Source organism: Engystomops pustulosus, chromosome 7 (assembly GCF_040894005.1).
Source record: "Engystomops pustulosus chromosome 7, aEngPut4.maternal, whole genome shotgun sequence".
NCBI lineage: Eukaryota > Metazoa > Chordata > Amphibia > Anura > Leptodactylidae > Engystomops > Engystomops pustulosus.
Window position 1 is genome coordinate 178,118,683 of NC_092417.1, and position 21,144 is coordinate 178,139,826.

General features: G+C 47.4%; 1 protein-coding gene across 2 annotated transcripts in view; it reads left to right on the forward strand.

Annotated features, from left to right (window-relative positions):
- Positions 1–21,144, forward strand: part of SLC1A2 (solute carrier family 1 member 2) — an 89,885-nt gene that overhangs the window by 53,404 nt on the left and 15,337 nt on the right. For both annotated transcript variants that reach the window (XM_072119055.1, XM_072119054.1), the window contains exons 4-10: positions 2,419–2,669; positions 2,938–3,094; positions 3,720–3,846; positions 7,009–7,242; positions 17,977–18,171; positions 18,408–18,542; positions 19,223–19,451. In XM_072119055.1, the coding sequence (XP_071975156.1) occupies positions 2,419–2,669; positions 2,938–3,094; positions 3,720–3,846; positions 7,009–7,242; positions 17,977–18,171; positions 18,408–18,542; positions 19,223–19,451 (1,328 nt within the window). The remainder of the gene's footprint in view (positions 1–2,418; positions 2,670–2,937; positions 3,095–3,719; positions 3,847–7,008; positions 7,243–17,976; positions 18,172–18,407; positions 18,543–19,222; positions 19,452–21,144) is intronic.

Consider the following 21,144-nt stretch of genomic DNA (forward strand, 5'->3'; position numbering starts at 1 on the left):
CTGGAGAAGCTACAATCCTAGAATATAAATCCATATTTCACAGTCTTGCTGCTACTATAACAACATACACAGAGGTCTAATTACACATTTCTGCAGGCACAATACTTAACACTGGCTGAAGAAAGCACAGAGCACAGCAGTGTGAGGTCTGATTACACATCTCTCCTGTACATAACACTGGCTGCAGAGAGCACAGAGCACAGCAGTGTGAGGTCTGATTACACATCTCTCCAGGGACAATACATAACACTGGCTGCAGAGAGCACAGAGCCCAGCAGTGTGAGGTCTGATTACACATCTCTCCAGGGACAATACATAACACTGGCTGCAGAGAGCACAGAGCACAGCAGTGTGAGGTCTGATTACACATCTCTCCAGGGACAATACATATCACTGGCTGCAGAGAGCACAGAGCACAGCAGTGTGAGGTCTGATTACACATCTCTCCAGGGACAATACATAACACTGGCTGCAGGGAGCACAGCAGTGTGAGGTCTGATTACACATCTCTCCAGGGACAATACATAACACTGGCTGCAGAGAGCACAGAGCACAGCAGTGTGAGGTCTGATTACACATCTCTCCAGGGACAATACATAACACTGGCTGCAGAGAGAACAGAGCACAGCAGTGTGAGGTCTGATTACACATCTCTCCAGGGACATTACATAACACTGGCTGCAGAGAGCACAGAGCACATCAGTGTGAGGTCTGATTACACATCTCTCCAGGGACAGTACATAACACTGGCTGTACAGAGCACAGAGCACAGCAGTGTGAGGTCTGATTACACATCTCTCCAGGGCCAATACATAACACTGGCTGCAGAGAGCACAGAGCACAGCAGTGTGAGGTCTGATTACACATCTCTCCAGGGACAATACCTAACACTGGCTGCAGAGAACACAGAGCACAACAGTGTGAGGTCTGATAACACATCTCTCCAGGGACAATACATAACACTGGCTGCAGAGAGCACAGAGCACAGCAGTGTGAGGTCTGATTACACATCTCTCCAGGGACAATACATAACACTGGCTGCAGAGAGCACAGAGCACAGCAGTGTGAGGTCTGATTATACATCTCTCCAGGGACAATACATAACACTGGCTGCAGAGAGCACAGAGCACAGCAGTGTGAGGTCTGATTACACATCTCTCCAGGGACAATACATAACACTGGCTGCGGAGAGTACAGAGCACAGCAGTGTGAGGTCTGATTACACATCTCTCCGGGGACAATACATAACACTGGCTGCAGAGAGCACAGAGCACAGCAGTGTGAGGTCTGATTACACATCTCTCCAGGGACAATACATAACACTGGCTGCAGAGAGCACAGAGCACAGCAGTGTGAGGTCTGATTACACATCTCTCCAGGGACAATACATAACACTGGCTGCGGAGAGTACAGAGCACAGCAGTGTGAGGTCTGATTACACATCTCTCCGGGGACAATACATAACACTGGCTGCAGAGAGCACAGAGCACAGCAGTGTGAGGTCTGATTACACATATCTCCAGGGACAATACATAACACTGGCTGCAGAGAGCAGAGAGCACAGCCGTGTGAGGTCTGATTACACATCTCTCCAGGGACAATACATAACACTGGCTGCAGAGAGCACAGAGCACAGCAGTGTGAGGTCTGATTACACATCTCTCCAGGGACAATACATAACACTGGCTGCAGAGAGCGCAGAGCACAGCAGTGTGAGGTCTGATTACACATCTCTCCAGGGACAATACATAACACTGGCTGCAGAGAGCACAGATCACAGCAGTGTGAGGTCTGATTATACATCTCTCCAGGGACAATACATATCACTGGCTGCAGAGAGCACAGAGCACAGCAGTGTGAGGTCTGATTACACATCTCTCCAGGGACAATACATAACACTGGCTGCAGAGAGCACAGAGCACAGCAGTGTGAGGTCTGATTACACATGTCTCCAGGGACAGTACATAACACTGGCTGCAGAGAGCACAGAGCACAGCAGTGTGAGGTCTGATTACACATCTCTCCAGGGACAATACATAACACTGGCTGCAGAGAGCACAGAGCACAGCAGTGTGAGGTCTGATTACACGTACCTCCAGGGACAATACATAACACTGGCTGCAGAGAGCACAGAGCACAGCAGTGCGTGGTCTGATTACACATCTCTCCAGGGACAAGACATAACACTGGCTGCAGAGAGCACAGAGCACAGCAGTGTGAGGTCTGATTACACATCTCTCCAGGGACAAGACATAACACTGGCTGCAGAGAGCACAGAGCACAGCAGTGTGAGGACAATAAACTATGAATAAACAGCTCTCCCAGGCCAAACATTAATATTGTCTGCAGTTTTTTATGCACTTATCTGCTGATAATATCCCTTTAATAATTTTTTGGTTTTGTAATTTTGCTTCATAGGTTTGGCTGGATTGGACGCAAAATCGAGTGGACGTCTCGGGACCAGGGCAATGGTATATTACATGTCTACCACCATTATAGCTGCCGTCCTGGGGGTCATCCTCGTGTTGGCGATTCATCCTGGAGACCCCAAACTAAAGAAGCAACTTGGGAAGGGGCAGGAAAATGATGAAGTCTCCAGTTTGGACGCCTTCTTGGATCTTATCCGAAATCTGTTTCCTGAGAACCTCGTGCAGGCTTGTTTCCAGCAGGTAAGAAGGAGCTTTCTACCACCAGAGGAAGCCCCAAATACAACCCTCAGGGTCAGGGTCTGACTGGTGGCCCAGGCTCTACAATTGCAATCAGAAGTCCATCAGAAAATAACCCAAACTTGAAGGCTACTATGATCTACTTCCCATTGGTTGGTTTATGGTGGGACCTAGAATCTGGTGGACCCAAGGAACCTCAGACCTTTATTGATCCCATGATAGAAGGTAACCTGAACCCTAAAAAATTTAAGTTGTTTTTGTTTGCCCTTAGATTCAGACAGTCACCAAGAAAGTTGTCGTAGAAAACCCAACGGAGGAACCGACCAATGTGACCGACTCCTTCTTTGCGCTCATGAATGACACCGCGGCTACAACCACAACGGAGATCAAAAAAAAATTGGAGTTCAAGGATGGCATGAATGTGTTGGGTAAGACGTCTACCATCGGAGATATTTGCCTACATCTACATCTGATTATAACTTGATGGCTTCTAAAAATAATAGTCCAGTCGTGTCCTCAAAAGTTCTATACCAGTCAAAAAAGTGTTTTTGTAGTCCACATTCATTGGACATATCTGTGACTAATTTTTAGCTACAGTGTCTATAAGGGACATGCCCCCTGCATCATCATTGGTTCAGGTTGCTGCTCTCTCCCGCCCCTGAGGTTCTACCTTTGATGATAGTCAAGTCTATCTCAAGCTCACAGGGGGAGTCTGTACACGGAGAGAAGAATTTTGGGTTCGCAAGGGGATCCTGGAGGGAGAACTGCCTTCAAAAGTTTGGATGTTTTTGAATATGGAAGATTAGATTTTCATCTAGTGTCATGGCCAGGTTGAAGAAGCTCAGTCTCATCCCATGGTCGGGTGGTAGCATATATCCACAAAGAACACAGTAGGGTTTGGGGCTTCATTGACATCTGTGAGTCATAGACTTGAGATCCACGGTCTTTCTCATGTGAGACCTGACTATGACTAATGACAGATGAACAAAACCGTAATTGATTCTTGATGGCCTCTTGATCTCTACGATGACCTTTGACCTCTTCTTTCTACAGGTGTAATTGGCTTCTTCATCGCATTTGGCATTGCCATGGGCAAGATGGGCGAGCAGGCCAGACTGATGGTGGAATTCTTCAATATCCTGAATGAGATTGTGATGAAACTTGTGACCATGATCATGTGGTAAGTAGAAGTGGGGAATCTTACAAAAACGTTGATGTAGGCCCACGTAAGACTTGCAAGTCTTAATTACTATAAAGGCCGATAAACGACTTAGAGTAAACTGGAAAGCTGGATTTTGGAGATGATGGATCTTCTAAATTAGATGTTTGAGCGTAATATTTGGATTATAATTTTTGATCTTCACAAAAAATTTACTTAACTTGCCCAAGATTTTTATACTATCCCATATCTACCACATTCATGATAACATTCTGGTCCTCCAAAGGATCCTCTGAATGAATGGTGGTCAGAAACCTTTTCCAACCCATGCATGGTCTTAGGACCTTAGGAGAACATTCTCATGATCAGTGGGTGTTGCAGAGGTCAGACCCCCAATGTTCAACAACCAAGCCTCTATCCTATAGGTAGGGGATAACAGTAAGTCTTGGTCCAACCCTTAAATAACCAAACATATAGGTCAGTGATGGCAAACCTTTTAGCAGCCGAGTGCCCAAATTGCAACCCCAAACCCCCGTTATTTATCGTGAGGTGCCAACCAAAAATTAAAGCAGTAACTTATTGCTCCCTGTTCTTCAACAACGTTCAATTATGTTGGCCTCCTGAGGAGAGCAACACAGTAGAAAGGAGGGAAACTTTGCATCATTGTAGCTTCTTTCCAGTGTCCCTCTGTACACAGAGAATCATGGGGCCAGCGGGAGGTCCTCCAAAGATGAATTAGGCCTTGTCTACACGTTCTCCCTCTTCCTACATTCCCAAGTAGCCAAGTAAGTCACTTTAAAATATGACTGAAAGCAGCATCTTTGCTTCCAAGTTGCTTGGAACGGCAGTAAAATTCTTTGAGTCCTGTCCGGTGTGCCGGGGCAAAGGCCTGGGTGCCCACAGAAAGGGCTCGGAGTGCCGCCTCTGGCACCGATGCCATAGGTTCACCACCACTGATATAGGTCATAGATGACAGAATCGAGCATACTGGACAACTTACGTCAAAATGAATTGATGTCTAGTGTTCGGTCGAAAGCTTTGGAAGATGTGTGGCCAACGTTAATGGAGTTTTCTGCAACCGGTAGCCCAGTGGCCCCTTGTTTAGGATTGGTTCCCATGGCAATCACATGTCCCTGTATCCTTCCACCTAATCCCTTTTATTAAGATGTCTCCCTCCATGAAAAAGTCATTTTTTTTAACAATAAGTCTTTCTTAATAGCAGACGAGATTTCACAATAAGCGTCAGACCCAGTTTCCACGCTAACAATGACCATTCTATCCAACCATGGAAGTTGCGTTTCCTGTTTATCACAAGTCTTTGTCAATTCTTTGTCAAAGCCACAGACCCAGTTTCTAGGAGACAATGAAGTCTCTGGAGAAATCCTGGACCTGTTACAGGTGGACGACGTCCATGGTCTTGGAGGAAGCAGACTGACACAGCTTGTATTGATCTCTCCTTAAGAAAATAGCCATTAGGAGAGCGAGTGTCGAGAGAACAATGAGTCCCCAGTCGAACACATTAGCATATGCTTTCTTCCTTCTGGAATCACATCTGGTTCCTCATCGTTGACTGATTTGACTTCTACAATTTGCTGCTCACTTATAGTTGTTAATTGATTCAGGACTGAATTGCCGACGTAAGAAATGGCTAGAGACTGCCAACAGTCTGTAGCTCGAAGGAGGAAACCAAACCACCCATCAGTGATCTTCTGCCTTGGCTTGGACACGTGTCAGGAGTTCACATCACTGTTGTCCTTGAGTTGTGACCTCCACTCATTAGCAACTGTTACCGTTCCTGGATACAAAAAACATCTCAAAGGATTTTTGAAACCGATGTCAAGTCAGAGATTTGGATTCTCTTAGGAGATCTAAAGAGCTTCCTCAAGCACCCTAAAACCTTTGGATAATGGTCGGTGGATTTCATGGATCAAAACATTTAATTATTTGATTTTCCCCTCTGGAAAACAGTTCCAGATTTTGTTAAAATTATTAGACCAAGTGTCGGATAGTAGACGACGCATAACGAGAACGAGTTTTAGAACTTCCACCACCTTCAGGGACCTTCAAGGACCTCCAAGTCTAAAGTGACGAGACACGAGTCACATGTTCTTATGATTGGTGGTAGACCCCTTTGACATCCATTCCCTCTGGCCATTTATGTACTGTATCTGAGGACCACCCCTAAACTACGTTTTGAAGTGGGATTTCACAAGACCCTCAACTTTTTGGAGTGGGACATCTCAGACTTTCTCTGGAAATTAGGAACTTAGAACAGTAGTGACCGCACACTTGAGGCGGGTGGTGCTCAATGTAGGATTCTCAATCCACGTTCAATCTTATACGGAGAACATGGCACACACCATGTTGGAAATTAGGAACTGTCCTGGAAAATTCTAGACAATGGGGGTCATTTACTAAGGGCCCGATTTGCGCTTTCCCGACGTGTTACCCAAATATTTCCGATTTGCGCCGATTTTCCCTGTATTGCCCTGGGTTTTTGGCGCACGTGATTGGATTGTGGCGCATCGGCGCTGCCATGCACGCGACGGAAATCGGGGGGGGCGTGGCCGAACGAAAACCCGACAGATTCGGAAAAACCACCTCATTTAGAAAAAAAAAATAAGTGTCGCGGGACTCGCGCTTACCTTCACTTGGTTCTGGCTTGGTGAAGATCAGTGCATTCCGGGGAACTTCAGTACAGCAGCGCCACCTGGTGGACGTCGGAGGAACTACCGTAGTGAATCCCGGCCGGACCCGAATCCACCACAGAGAACGCGCCGCTGGATCGCGAATGGACCGGGTAAGTAAATCTGCCCCAATATGTCAACACTAAAGGTCTTGGTCCTCTTTCTATGGAGCTCTAATACTTGGAGCATCTTCATGACCATGAGGCTGTGGCTCACCTTAGGCCTCACTTTTCTCTCAAATGACAAGGCCCGACCTGTTTACCTCAAACTTGTGTTTCCAGATATTGGCCAACCTCATACATTTCTCTGAGCATGTCCACCATAGGATAGTCTTGTATCATAGGACACTACTACTGGGGCCAGCATTTAGGCCACCATCAATCTTTTGGCCTATGGGCATCCGTCAATCAGGATCATGCCCCAATGCCCAACTTAAGATTCTTAAACACATGTTGGTGCTATACGTTGATCATCGGTTCCCTCTTCTCTCCTCCAGGTATTCTCCCCTCGGTATCGCTTGTTTGATCTGTGGAAAAATCATCGCCATTAAAGACTTGGAGCTTGTTGCTAGGCAACTGGGAATGTACATGATCACCGTCATCGTGGGCCTCATTATCCACGGCGCCATCTTCCTGCCGTCCCTTTACTTCATCATCACCAGGAAAAGTCCCTTCTCCTTTTTGGCTGGGATCTTCCAAGCTTGGATCACAGCTCTTGGTACAGCTTCCAGGTAATGACTTCCATGTTTTATTGGCTAGTGAGCAAACTGAAATATTGTGGACTCCTCTGCGCCCCAAATTTACAAAATTTGGCATAGTTATGAAGTTTTAATTGGTTGAAAACATTACTCATAAGTCCCACCCCCACGGAACCACCACTGTCAACGTTATCCATCAGTTCCGCCCACTTTAAGGCGGGGCTTGTGTAAATCCTGTCCCTTCTGTGCTGGAAGAAGCCAAATCCATCAAGGTTGTTACTGAATGCTACTACATGTTGGCTGGAATAGGTTCCGAAATCCATGACATTTCTGTGAACTTAACCAAATTTACTAATTTTAGACATTTAGGAGGACCTACTGTTTCTAAATTTCACTGATTTCATATGTGGGATGAGCAGTCATGAATAAGTATATATTTTATGGGAGGATAACCCCATGATAAGGTGCACAGGGACCACATGGCAGCACAGTATGGACCTGAAAGGACTTAGATTGCATGCAGGTGGTTCTGCGGGGGTGGGACTTACTCAAAGAGGTGTGGCTTACTGTTTATATTACCTAATAAACACACTTAAAGGGGTTTTCCCATTAAATAAAGTTCTCAAATTGTAATCCCCTAGTGATGTTTACACATTAAAGATGAATTTTAACCCCTTACTATACAATGTTACCCAATGTTATTGTGGTTTTAGCTCCAATCACTCAGTGACGGTCAGTGTAAGATTCCAGAGTGTGAGTGGGGATTCTCTAAGCAGAACTTTGCAGACAGAATGATCCCTCTAGTGCTGTGAGAAGCTGTGTGCTGACAATGTGCTTAGATTACCAGGGTAGAGGGTTTATATACACTTTCATTTAGCTTCTGAACATTGTACTAGTATCTGACACATATAAAGAGAGAGATGAGACAGATCAAAGATGATGAGATCCATGAGATGCATAGAAAACACAATGTCACACTGTCAGCCCTGCTACATCTCAGCTATAACACTGACAGTCAGCTCTGCTATATGCCTCCCTCCTGGATAAAAAACGTATCTGTCGGTAGCTTGCAGAGTAAGTCCCTGTACACTGCTGCTTGCCGGCAGGAAGTGCCTGTGTCTGAGCTGGTCTTGTAACACAGGGGAAGGGGCAGGAAGCAGAGAGCACTGCAGTGCGCAGACAGGAGAAGCTATTTCTGACCATACTCAAAAGATTTACGGTTGTATCCTGGGGCAACCAAAATTGTGTACAGCAGGACTGATAGAGACAGTTTGGAATTATATCTGTGAATTGTTGTGTTTTTGTTTATCTTGTCTTTGCGGGAACATCCCTTTAAGACACATTCTCTAACGATTGGGTGCAGGAAAATTTGGAAGGAGAGGGGGTAATGGCAAATTTTTTTTGGGACAGATATAATGTATTTTTATAAAGAAATATTTATTGATTTTGATTTTCTCGTTGTTCTGTCAATGTTTAGTGTTTTTAAAGGGGCGTCAGATTGTGAATACAATGCAAGCCTTGCAGTAAAACTGACACTGAGCCACAGAGGAGGTAATAAAGCTGTGAGGCGTCTGTATGGAGCTGTATATAGACCACCCGGGAGCTCATGTTGATTTTATCAGACCTCTCCTTAAAGGGGCGTTTTATTGTAATGAGCAGCCATACACTATAAGGTCGGCTCAGTCTCCGCACCAGGTTGCAGTTCTCTGCTTGGAAGCTGTTAGTGCAGTAATCTGAGCCCAGCGCTGATGTGTTGCAGCTGTCTGGTTCTGGAGACCCGCTCCGCCAGTAGCTGGCTGCTAACGGGCCTTTATTTTCTTTGGCAGAGACGCAGCCAAAATCGACTTTCCCTTCCTGGTCATTGTCTGCTACAGGAGCGCGATACTGTTCTGCTTCTTGTCTCTGCTGTTTGTTAGAGCCTGTAAGAAATATCTCTCAACTATCTGATCAGTAGTGATGGCCGTTAGCCGATTAAAGCGATGTGACAGAAGTGTTCTCAATTGGAGACATTGGGGCTTATTTACTAAGGGTCCCGGAGCCGCATTTCCGTTGGGTTTTCCGACTTTTTGGGGATCGCGCCGCCAGGACAGGGATTTAGAAGGGGATTGTGTCGCATGCGATCAGATTTTGGCGCATGGGGCACATTTACTTACCCGGTCCTTCGCGTTCCCCAATCTGGAGTGTCCTAAGAGAATGTACTGTGCTGCGATTCACTTACATCGTGTGCCTGATATCCTGCATGTGTCGCTTCCCCGCTCAGGTCCCTGGAGTTCACCTTCTTCTTCCTGGTGCATGTAAGTGCATTGTCCGTGTATAATGTGCTGTGCGGGGAGTCACTAAGATCCTGCCCCGATATCCTGCATGTGTCGCTTCCCTGCTCAGGTCCCCGGAGTTCACCTTCTTCTTCCTGGTGCATGTAAGTGCATTGTCCGTGTATAATGCGCTGTGCGGGGAGTCACTAAGATCCTGCGCCCGATATCCTGCATGTGTCGCTTCCCCGCTCAGGTCCCCGGAGTTCACCTTCTTCTTCCTGGTGCATGTAAGTGCATTGTCCGTGTATAATGCGCTGTGCGGGGAGTCACTAAGATCGTGCGCCCGATATCCTGCATGTGTCACTTCCCCGCTCAGGTCCCCAGAGTTCACCTTCTTCTTCCTGGTGCATGTAAGTGCATTGTCCGTGTATAATGCGCTGTGCGGGGAGTCACTAAGATCCTGCATCCGATATCCTGCATGTGTCACTTCCCCGCTCAGGTCCCCAGAGTTCACCTTCTTCTTCCTAGTGCATGTAAGTGCATTGTCCGTGTATAATGCGCTATGCGGGAAGTCACTAAGATCCTGCACCTGATATCCTGCATGTGTCGCTTCCCCGCTCAGGTCCCCGGAGTTCACCTTCTTCTTCCTGGTGCATGTAAGTGCATTGTCCGTGTATAATGCGCTGTGCGGGGAGTCACTAAGATCCTGCACCCGATATCCTGCATGTGTCACTTCCCCGCTCAGGTCCCCAGAGTTCACCTTCTTCTTCCTGGTACATGTAAGTGCATTGTCCGTGTATAATGTGCTGTGCGGGGAGTCACTAAGATCCTGCACCCGATATCCTGCATGTGTCGCTTCCCCGCTCAGGTCCCCGGAGTTCACCTTCTTCCTGGTGCATGTAAGTGCATTGTCCGTGTATAATGCGCTGTGCGGGGAGTCACTAAGATCCTGCGCCTGATATCCTGCATGTGTCGCTTCCCCGCTCAGGTCCCTGGAGTTCACCTTCTTCTTCCTGGTGCATGTAAGTGCATTGTCCGTGTATAATGTGCTGTGCGGGGAGTCACTAAGATCCTGCACCTGATATCCTGCATGTGTCGCTTCCCTGCTCAGGTCCCCGGAGTTCACCTTCTTCTTCCTGGTGCATGTAAGTGCATTGTCCGTGTATGATGCGCTGTGCGGGGAGTCACTAAGATCGTGCGCCCGATATCCTGCATGTGTCGCTTCCCCGCTCAGGTCCCCGGAGTTCACCTTCTTCCTGGTGCATGTAAGTGCATTGTCCGTGTATAATGTGCTGTGCAGGGAGTCACTAAGATCCTGCGCCCCATATCCTGCATGTGTCACTTCCCCGCTCAAGTCCCCGGAGTTCACCTTCTTCTTCCTGGTGCATGTAAGTGCATTGTCCGTGTATGATGCGCTGTGCGGGGAGTCACTAAGATCGTGCGCCCGATATCCTGCATGTGTCGCTTCCCCGCTCAGGTCCCCGGAGTTCACCTTCTTCCTGGTGCATGTAAGTGCATTGTCCGTGTATAATGTGCTGTGCAGGGAGTCACTAAGATCCTGCGCCCCATATCCTGCATGTGTCACTTCCCCGCTCAAGTCCCCGGAGTTCACCTTCTTCTTCCTGGTGCATGTAAGTGCATTGTCCGTGTATGATGCGCTGTGCGGGGAGTCACTAAGATCCTGCGCCCCATATCCTGCATGTGTCGCTTCCCCGCTCAGGTCCCCGGAGTTCACCTTCTTCTTCCTGGTGCATGTAAGTGCATTGTCCGTGTATAATGCGCTGTGCGGGGAGTCACTAAGATCCTGCACCCGATATCCTGCATGTGTCACTTCCCCGCTCAGGTCCCCAGAGTTCACCTTCTTCTTCCTGGTACATGTAAGTGCATTGTCCGTGTATAATGTGCTGTGCGGGGAGTCACTAAGATCCTGCACCCGATATCCTGCATGTGTCGCTTCCCCGCTCAGGTCCCCGGAGTTCACCTTCTTCCTGGTGCATGTAAGTGCATTGTCCGTGTATAATACGCTGTGCGGGGAGTCACTAAGATCCTGCGCCTGATATCCTGCATGTGTCGCTTCCCTGCTCAGGTCCCCGGAGTTCACCTTCTTCTTCCTGGTGCATGTAAGTGCATTGTCCGTGTATGATGCGCTGTGCGGGGAGTCACTAAGATCGTGCGCCCGATATCCTGCATGTGTCGCTTCCCCGCTCAGGTCCCCGGAGTTCACCTTCTTCCTGGTGCATGTAAGTGCATTGTCCGTGTATAATGCGCTGTGCAGGGAGTCACTAAGATCCTGCGCCCCATATCCTGCATGTGTCGCTTCCCCGCTCAAGTCCCCGGAGTTCACCTTCTTCTTCCTGGTGCATGTAAGTGCATTGTCCGTGTTTGATGCGCTGTGCGGGGAGTCACTAAGATCCTGCGCCCCATATCCTGCATGTGTCGCTTCCCCGCTCAGGTCCCCGGAGTTCACCTTCTTCTTCCTGGTGCATGTAAGTGCATTGTCCGTGTATAATGTGCTGTGCGGGGAGTCACTAAGATCCTTCCTCCGATATCCTGCATGTGTCTCTTCCCCGCTCAGGTCCCCGGAGTTCACCTTCTTCTTCCTGGTGCATGTAAGTGCATTGTCCGTGTATAATGCGCTGTGCGGGGAGTCACTAAGATCGTGCGCCCGATATCCTGCATGTGTCGCTTCCCCGCTCAGGTCCCGAGTTCACCTTCTTCTTTTCGGTGCATGTAAGTGCATTGTCCGTGTATAATGTGCTGTGCGGGGAGTCACTAAGATCCTTCCTCCGATATCCTGCATGTGTCGCTTCCCCGCTCAGGTCCCCGGAGTTCACCTTCTTCTTCCTGGTGCATGTAAGTGCATTGTCCGTGTATAATGTGCTGTGCGGGGAGTCACTAAGATCCTTCCTCCGATATCCTGCATGTGTCGCTTCCCCGCTCAGGTCCCCGGAGTTCACCTTCTTCTTCCTGGTGCATGTAAGTGCATTGTCCGTGTATAATGCGCTGTGCGGGGAGTCACTAAGATCCTGCGCCCGATATGCTGCATGTGTGTCCTCCCCGCTCAGGTCCCTGGAGTTCACCTTCTTCTTCCTGGTGCATGTAAGTGCATTGTCCATGTATAATGCGCTGTGCGGGGAGTCACTAAGATCCTGCGTCCCATATCCTGCATGTGTCGCTTCCCCGCTCAGGTCCCCGGGGTTCACCTTCTTCTTCCTGGTGCATGTAAATGCATTGTCCGTGTATAATGCGCTGTGCGGGGAGTCACTAAGATCCTGAGCCCTATATCCTGCATGTGTCACTTCCCCGCTCAGGTCCCTGGAGTTCTCCTTCTTCTTCCTGGTGCATGTAAGTGCATTGTCCGTGTATAATGCGCTGTGCAGGGAGTCACTAAGATCGTGCGCCCGATATCCTGCATGTGTCGCTTCCCCGCTCAGGTCCCCGGAGTTCACCTTCTTCTTCCTGGTACATGTAAGTGCATTGTCCATGTATAATGTGCTGTGAGGGGAGTCACTAAGATCCTGTGCCCGATATCCTGCATGTGTCGCTTCCCCGCTCAGGTCCCCGGAGTTCACCTTCTTCTTCCTGGTACATGTAAGTGCATGGCTTGCAACACAATGTTTTAAATCCAGCTCTCAGTCCGAAGACGTTGGTTCGTCTTCTGGGTCACCCCCCTGATTTGTGCCGCATGAAAGGCGCAATCCTTGTCCTGGCGGCGTGATCCCCGAAAAGTCGGAAAACCCAACAGAAATGCGGCCGTGGGACCCTTAGTAAATAAGCCCCAATGTGAGACATTGAGCTTGGAGATATGTTTAATAATATCTTTGTGTATTTTTTGGGAGGTGGAGGGGTTCCTGACACTGCTGTGCTCTGTGCTCTATGCAGCCAGTGTTAGGTATTTTCCCTGGAGAGATGTCTGTTCATTCCTTTGTGTACAGACGGTCCCCTACTTAAGGACACCTGACTTACAGACGGACCCCTGGTGACCTCTCTGGATGTTACTATAGTCCCAGACTGCAATGATCAGCTGTAAGGTGTCTGTAATGAAGTTTTATTGATAATCCTTGGTCCTATTACAGCAACTTACATACAAATTCAACTTAAGAACAAACCTATGGAACCTAACTGTATGTATTTTGTTAGTAGCAGCAGGATTGTGAAATATGGATTTATATTACAGAACTGTAGCTTCTTCAAGTGCACTGTGGCGTGTTCTCAAACTGCTGAGTTCTGTGCTTTCTGCAGACAGTGTTAGGCATGGTTCCTGGAGAGTTATATAATCAGACCTTTGTGGATTGTTAGTAGCAGCAGGACTGTGAAATATGGTTTTTTATTACAGGATTGCAGTTTTCCCGTTCCACAGAATGTATATCCTCACACTGCTGTGTTCTGTGCTCTCGGCACATAGTGTTGTCCCTAGAGATTGGTGTAATTATATAATTATACCTTTGAGTATGATGTTAGTAGGAGCAGTCCTGCTAATTTTGGATTTATGTTCTAAGGTTGTAATGGTCTTCACACTGCTGTTCACTGGGCTCTCTGCAGCCAGTGTATTGTCACTGTAGAGAATCATACATTTAGCTGTGTTGTTAGTAGCAGCAGGACTGTGAAATTTGTATTTATATTCTAGGATTGTAGCTTCTCCAAGTGCTCTGGGGGATTTCCTCACACTGCTGCGCTCTGTGCATTGCACTGCTCCACAATCTCTCCGTTCTCCTATGAGCGCTGTAGTATTGAAGCAGAATCCAGGTGATGTGGTTGTTGTGGATGGATGCGGCCGATGTGATACATAAGAACTAAGAGTTTCCACAAATAACAAGCTCTTGTGCCTCTAGTTTCTTTCGGCTGCTCTGCAAATATTCATCTTCTTGTGCTGTGAGAAGCTCTGGAGAGACAGTCCCCGGGGGCGCAGGATACATAGTAAAGTGCGGGATTATTTATAAACAAGGTCACTCCTCGGTCTCGCTCATCGCTATCTCACTGCTTCATGAATCACAGAGACACAATGGATACACACATGTGCAATGTTTATTCCGTGGAGGAATTGGTGGGGTAGGTACCTTCGGAGCAGATGAGGGGCCATTGGCTTTCCCTTGGCTATTGGTTCACCCCTTGGTTACCATAAAGGCAGACCAAGGGCTTATGGTTGGTCATTTCTTATTCTAGAGGAGAACTTATGGTTGTCTCCTGGTTCTTGCTTTGTACCTTGGGATCGTAGATGTGGACCAGGGTCTTTAGCTGTTGCATGGTTCATGGTTGGCCCTCTGGTGTCCTAGAAGCAGCCCAGAGGCCAATGGTTTTCCCCTCGCTCTTGGTTGGTTCCAGGGAACTAAAGACAAAGGGGCTCTTGGTGGAAGATGATGGGCCATTGGCTGTCCCCTGGCTATTGGTTCACCCCTTGGTTACCATAGAGGCAGACCAAGGACTTATGGTTGGTCATTTCTTATTCTAGAGGAGAACTTATGGTTGTCTCCTGGTTCTTGCTTTGTACCTTGGGATCATAGATGTGGACCAGGGTCTTTAGCTGTTGCCTGGTTCATGGTTGGCCCTCTGGTGTCCTAGAAGCAGACCAGAGGCCAGTGGTTTTCCCCTCGCTCTTGGTTGGTCCCAGGGAACTAAAGACAAAGGGGCTCTTGGTGGAAGATGATGGGCCATTGGCTGTCCCCTGGCTATTGGTTCACCCCTTGGTTACCATGGAGGCAGACCAAGGACTTATGTTTGGTCCCTTCTTATTCTAGTGGAGAACTTATGGTTGTTTCCTGGTTTTTGGTTTGTCCCTTGGGATCATATTGGTGGACCAGGGCCTTTAGCTGTTGCCTGGTTCATGGTTGGCCCTCTGGTGTCCTAGAAGCAGACAAGAGGCCAATGGTTTTCCCCTCGTTCTTGGTTGGTCCCAGGGAACTAAAGACAAAGGGGCTCTTGGTGGAAGATGATTGGCCATTGGCTGTCCCCTGGCTATTGGTTCACCCCTTGGTTACCATAGAGGCAGACCAAGGGCTTATGGTTGGTCATTTCTTATTCTAGAGGAGAACTTATGGTTGTCTCCTGGTTCTTGCTTTGTACCTTGGGATCGTAGATGTGGACCAGGGTCTTTAGCTGTTGCATGGTTCATGGTTGGCCCTCTGGTGTCCTAGAAGCAGCCCAGAGGCCAATGGTTTTCCCCTCGCTCTTGGTTGGTCCCAGGGAACTAAAGACAAAGGGGCTCTTGGTGGAAGATGATGGGCCATTGGCTGTCCCCTGGCTATTGGTTCACCCCTTGGTTACCATAGAGGCAGACCAAGGGCTTATGGTTGGTCATTTCTTATTCTAGTGGAGAACTTATGGTTGTTTCCTGGTTCTTGCTTTGTACCTTGGGATCATAGATGTGGACCAGGGTCTTTAGCTGTTGCCTGGTTCATGGTTGGCCCTCTGGTGTCCTAGAAGCAGACCAGAGGCCAATGGTTTTCCCCTCGCTCTTGGTTGGTCCCAGGGAACTAAAGACAAAGGGGCTCTTGGTGGAAGATGATGGGCCATTGGCTGTCCCCTGGCTATTGGTTCACCCCTTGGTTACCATGGAGGCAGACCAAGGACTTATGTTTGGTCCCTTCTTATTCTAGTGGAGAACTTATGGTTGTTTCCTGGTTTTTGGTTTGTCCCTTGGGATCATAGATGTGGACCAGGGCCTTTAGCTGTTGCCTGGTTCATGGTTGGCCCTCTGGTGTCCTAGAAGCAGACCAGAGGCCAATGGTTTTCCCCTCGCTCTTGGTTGGTCCCAGGGAACTAAAGACAAAGGGGCTCTTGGTGGAAGATGATGGGCCATTGGCTGTCCCCTGGCTATTGGTTCACCCCTTGGTTACCATAGAGGCAGACCAAGGGCTTATGGTTGGTCATTTCTTATTCTAGAGGAGAACTTATGGTTGTCTCCTGGTTCTTGCTTTGTACCTTGGGATCGTAGATGTGGACCAGGGTCTTTAGCTGTTGCATGGTTCATGGTTGGCCCTCTGGTGTCCTAGAAGCAGACCAGAGGCCAATGGTTTTCCCCTCGCTCTTGGTTGGTCCCAGGGAACTAAAGACAAAGGGGCTCTTGGTGGAAGATGATGGGCCATTGGCTGTCCCCTGGCTATTGGTTCACCCCTTGGTTACCATAGAGGCAGACCAAGGGCTTATGGTTGGTCATTTCTTATTCTACTGGAGAACTTATGGTTGTTTCCTGGTTCTTGCTTTGTACCTTGGGATCATAGATGTGGACCAGGGTCTTTAGCTGTTGCCTGGTTCATGGTTGGCCCTCTGGTGTCCTAGAAGCAGACCAGAGGCCAATGGTTTTCCCCTCGCTCTTGGTTGGTCCCAGGGAACTAAAGACAAAGGGGCTCTTGGTGGAAGATGATGGGCCATTGGCTGTCCCCTGGCTATTGGTTCACCCCTTGGTTACCATGGAGGCAGACCAAGGACTTATGTTTGGTCCCTTCTTATTCTAGTGGAGAACTTATGGTTGTTTCCTGGTTTTTGGTTTGTCCCTTGGGATCATATTGGTGGACCAGGGCCTTTAGCTGTTGCCTGGTTCATGGTTGGCCCTCTGGTGTCCTAGAAGCAGACCAGAGGCCAATGGTTTTCCCCTCGCTCTTGGTTGGTCCCAGGGAACTAAAGACAAAGGGGCTCTTGGTGGAAGATGATGGGCCATTGGCTGTCCCCTGGCTATTGGTTCACCCCTTGGTTACCATAGAGGCAGACCAAGGACTTATGTTTGGTCCCTTCTTATTCTAGTGGAGAACTTATGGTTGTTTCCTGGTTTTGGTTTGTCCCTTGGGATCATAGAGCTGGACCAGGGCCTTTAGCTGTTGCCTGGTTCATGGTTGGCCCTCTGGTGTCCTAGATGCAGACCAGAGGCCACTGGTTTTCCCCTCGCTCTAGGTTGGTCCCATGGAAGTATAGACAAAGGGGCTCTTGGGGGAAGATGAGGGGCCATTGGCTGTCCCTTGGCTATTGGTTCACCCCTTGGTTACCATAAAGGCAGACCAAAGGCTTATGGTTGGTCCCTTCTTATTCTAGAGGAGAACTTATGGTTGTCCCCTGGTTCTTGGTTTGTCCCTTGGGATCATAGAGGTGGTTGCCTGGTTCATGGTTGGCCCTCTGGTGTCCTAGATGCAGACCAGAGGTCAATGGTTTTCCCCTCGCTCTTGGTTGGTCCCATGGAACTATTGACACAGGGGCTCTTCAACCTTAAAAGTTGAAGAATTGGAAGCGTGTTTAGAGAGATCAGGTCAGATGGAGGATTCCACCTTCAGGAACCCATTAATAAGTATGTGGTTCTTCAATAAACAAAACAGTGTACTGCTCAATCTACTGACTACCAGGGTCAGACTGGCCGATCAGAGCACCATAGGGTCCTTGTGGGAACTGGCTAGAACACAGTACTTGGCTCTAGACGTTCATCAACTCGATATGGTCTCTAATAGGCCATTTTCACCAATTTCCTAAGGATTGATGGAGTCTTTATAAGAAATTGCTGACGACCAACACTAATAACTGTTGTATATTGCAGTGCCGGTACATTGCCCGTCACCTTCCGCTGTCTGGAGGAAAACCTCGGTATCGACAAGAGAGTCACCCGATTTGTGCTTCCTGTTGGTGCCACAATTAATATGGATGGGACTGCTCTGTACGAAGCTGTGGCGGCCATCTTCATTGCACAGATGAACGGCGTAGTACTGGATGGAGGACAGATTGTAACGGTGAGGTAAGTCATCTGTCACCTAGCGGACATTATGTTAGAAAGGTTCAGCCTTCTCGTTAGGGACGGCCCCTGAGGAACTCTGGTCTTAAGGTTCCACTATCTACGCCAAGGTGTGGAGATAGAAGAGGACCGACCTAGATCCCCTTAAACTGGACTATTATAGTTAACTATTAAGTGTCCATTCCTATATCCCATGCAGTAAACTTGTATTTGTTGTTTTTGTGTTTTTTTTGTCCCAGCTTGACAGCCACCTTGGCCAGTGTTGGTGCTGCCAGTATTCCCAGTGCTGGACTGGTTACCATGCTCCTGATTTTGACGGCTGTGGGGCTTCCCACTCAGGACATCAGTCTACTCGTTGCTGTGGACTGGCTTCTGTAAGTATTAGTCAATGAAACCTTCTTGAGTCCACGTCAGAGGACTGCAAAGAAATATGGTCTTCTAAACTGGTCCAGTATATATAGGCTACATGGGATTGAGGGTCTATCATATTGGTTTGGTCAAAGAACAAACATCTGAAGGTTGTCCGTATGAGTTGGGGGTTGTGGACTTGTAGTCACTATGGGTTTTACTTGGGTGTCATGGCTGAACGTGGCCCTCACAACATTTTATGGACTAAATCTATTTTACCATAGCCAACGAGGTCAAACTTGATACTAAAAAAGGACCTCCACCAACTCCATGGTTCCCAAGAGAAATAAGTTCAACAAGGGCCTGAGTATAATTACGGATTTAAAAGGTTAGAGTAGGTGGAGGTGTAGAGTAAATAAGAATCACTGGAGTCCAACCTTCAGTAGAATAGAGGACCACAAGTCCTCCTAACCTGCTCGTACCAACGTGGACTTCCATAATCGGCAATCGAGTCAATTCACCTCTTTCCTGTGCTCTACTGATGTCCATGAAAGTTTCAGAAAATCCCAGAAGTCTACATCTGGATGGGTCAGGTTGGGGAGACTTGCGGTTCCCTCAGTCAAGGTCAAACTCCGAGCAACCATGGTAGTGGCCCAGTGTGTATTCCTTCTATCTACTGATAATACTTGGGTCTTCTTATTACAAGGGACCGTATGAGGACCTCCGTCAACGTGGTGGGTGACTCCTTCGGTGCCGGCATCGTCTATCATCTATCCAAGGCAGAGCTGGAGAGTCTGGATAAGCAGCACGCACAACAGGAGCTAGAGATGACCAAGACTCAATCCATCTACGACGACATGAAAAACCACCGGGAGAATAACTCCAACCAATGCATCTACGCCGCGCACAATTCCGTTGTAGTCGACGACTGCAAGGTACCATTCACCTTTATGGATATCGAGACCTGTATATAGACTGCATGCTCCGGGGTGGCATCTGCATGCCCGGTCTTGTCTGATAATCCTGTTACCACCACAACAGGCCAAGTCACCCCCAATATAGCGGCCCCCCACCTCCAATGGTTACATTGAATCAAGTTACTAAAAACTCTTGTTCTATCTTTTTGCTACAGTGTATCATGGAACGGGAGAAGGACACCATGAGGAGGGTTGACTAACACTAACATAGCAGTGAGGGGTATAAGAGGATAAGATTATGATGTGGCCCTGGTACTGGAAGAACTTGGAGCCACTTGTGGGGGGGGGGGGGTGGTACTTCTCAGAAGGGTCCCTTAAATATTAAATTGATCCCAAAATATCTCCATGCTAAGACCTCCAGCGATCACATGTGATCTGTGGGAAGTTTTATGTGTTCAATCTCCCTGCAGTGCCCCCGCTGGGGATTTTAAGTATTACACAATCTCCATTCATATCAATGGGATGTCTAAGAGGACACATCGGGGATCATTTTTTAATAGACCTTTCAATCTGGGCAATAGATAAGGATCTTAAACAGAGAATTCACCCCAAAATTTCCAAAAATGTATGCATGAAAATTGGGTTTTCTAAGCAAAACAACCAACAATTTTCATTTGAATGAAATTTGCTTTATGTAAAGCCCTAATTATTATTTCATGGATTTTTTAAGATGTTTTATTTTTTTAATATCTGTAAAATAACAAAATATATGCAATCAATAAATTTTGCGTTTTTATTTCATTGATATTTTTCGGATTTATAAAATTATTTTCATTAATTTTAATTTTTTTTAAAAATCCACATATTTGACTGATATTTTTTGTATAGTATTTTTATTTATTTTTGGTATAATTTATTAAAAAAAAGTTTTTTAAAAATCTAACAGATTTTTAACAGAGAACAGAGAACGTGTCCACCATGTGCCGTGTGATAGGACGTGGTGTCACGTGTGTAATCTCTTTATGGCTTCTTCCATGATACACAGTAGCATCGTAGTTATGCACAAATACGTATTATTCAGTGTAGTTGTTACTAAAATTTTGTGCCTTTTTTGCTGATCAAGGGTTTTGTCACCTGCCGACGGCAAAAGGGTTAATGAAATGCCAACATAATTCTGTATATCTATACATACAATATAGGTTGTAATTACTATGGGATTTTTTATGAAAGTTGACATTTTTCACTTAAAGAGAACCTAACACATTGCTCTATAACATGCTGCCTGCAGATAGGACACTATGTACAATCTGCTCAGCTCCTCCTGCTCTATAACATGCTGTCTGCAGATAGGACACTATATACCATCTGCTCAGCTCCTCCTGCTCTATAACATGCTGCCTGCAGATAGGACACTATATACCATCTGCTCAGCTCCTCCTGCTCTATAACATGCTGCCTGCAGATAGGACACTATGTACAATCTGCTCAGCTCCTCCTGCTCTATAACATGCTGCCTGCAGATAGGACACTATATACAATCTGCTCAGCTCCTCCTGCTCTATAACATGCTGCCTGCAGATAGGACACTATATACAATCTGCTCAGCTCCTCCTGCTCTATAACATGCTGCCTGCAGATAGGACACTATATACCATCTGCTCAGCTCCTCCTGCTCTATAACATGCTGCCTGCAGATAGGACACTATATACC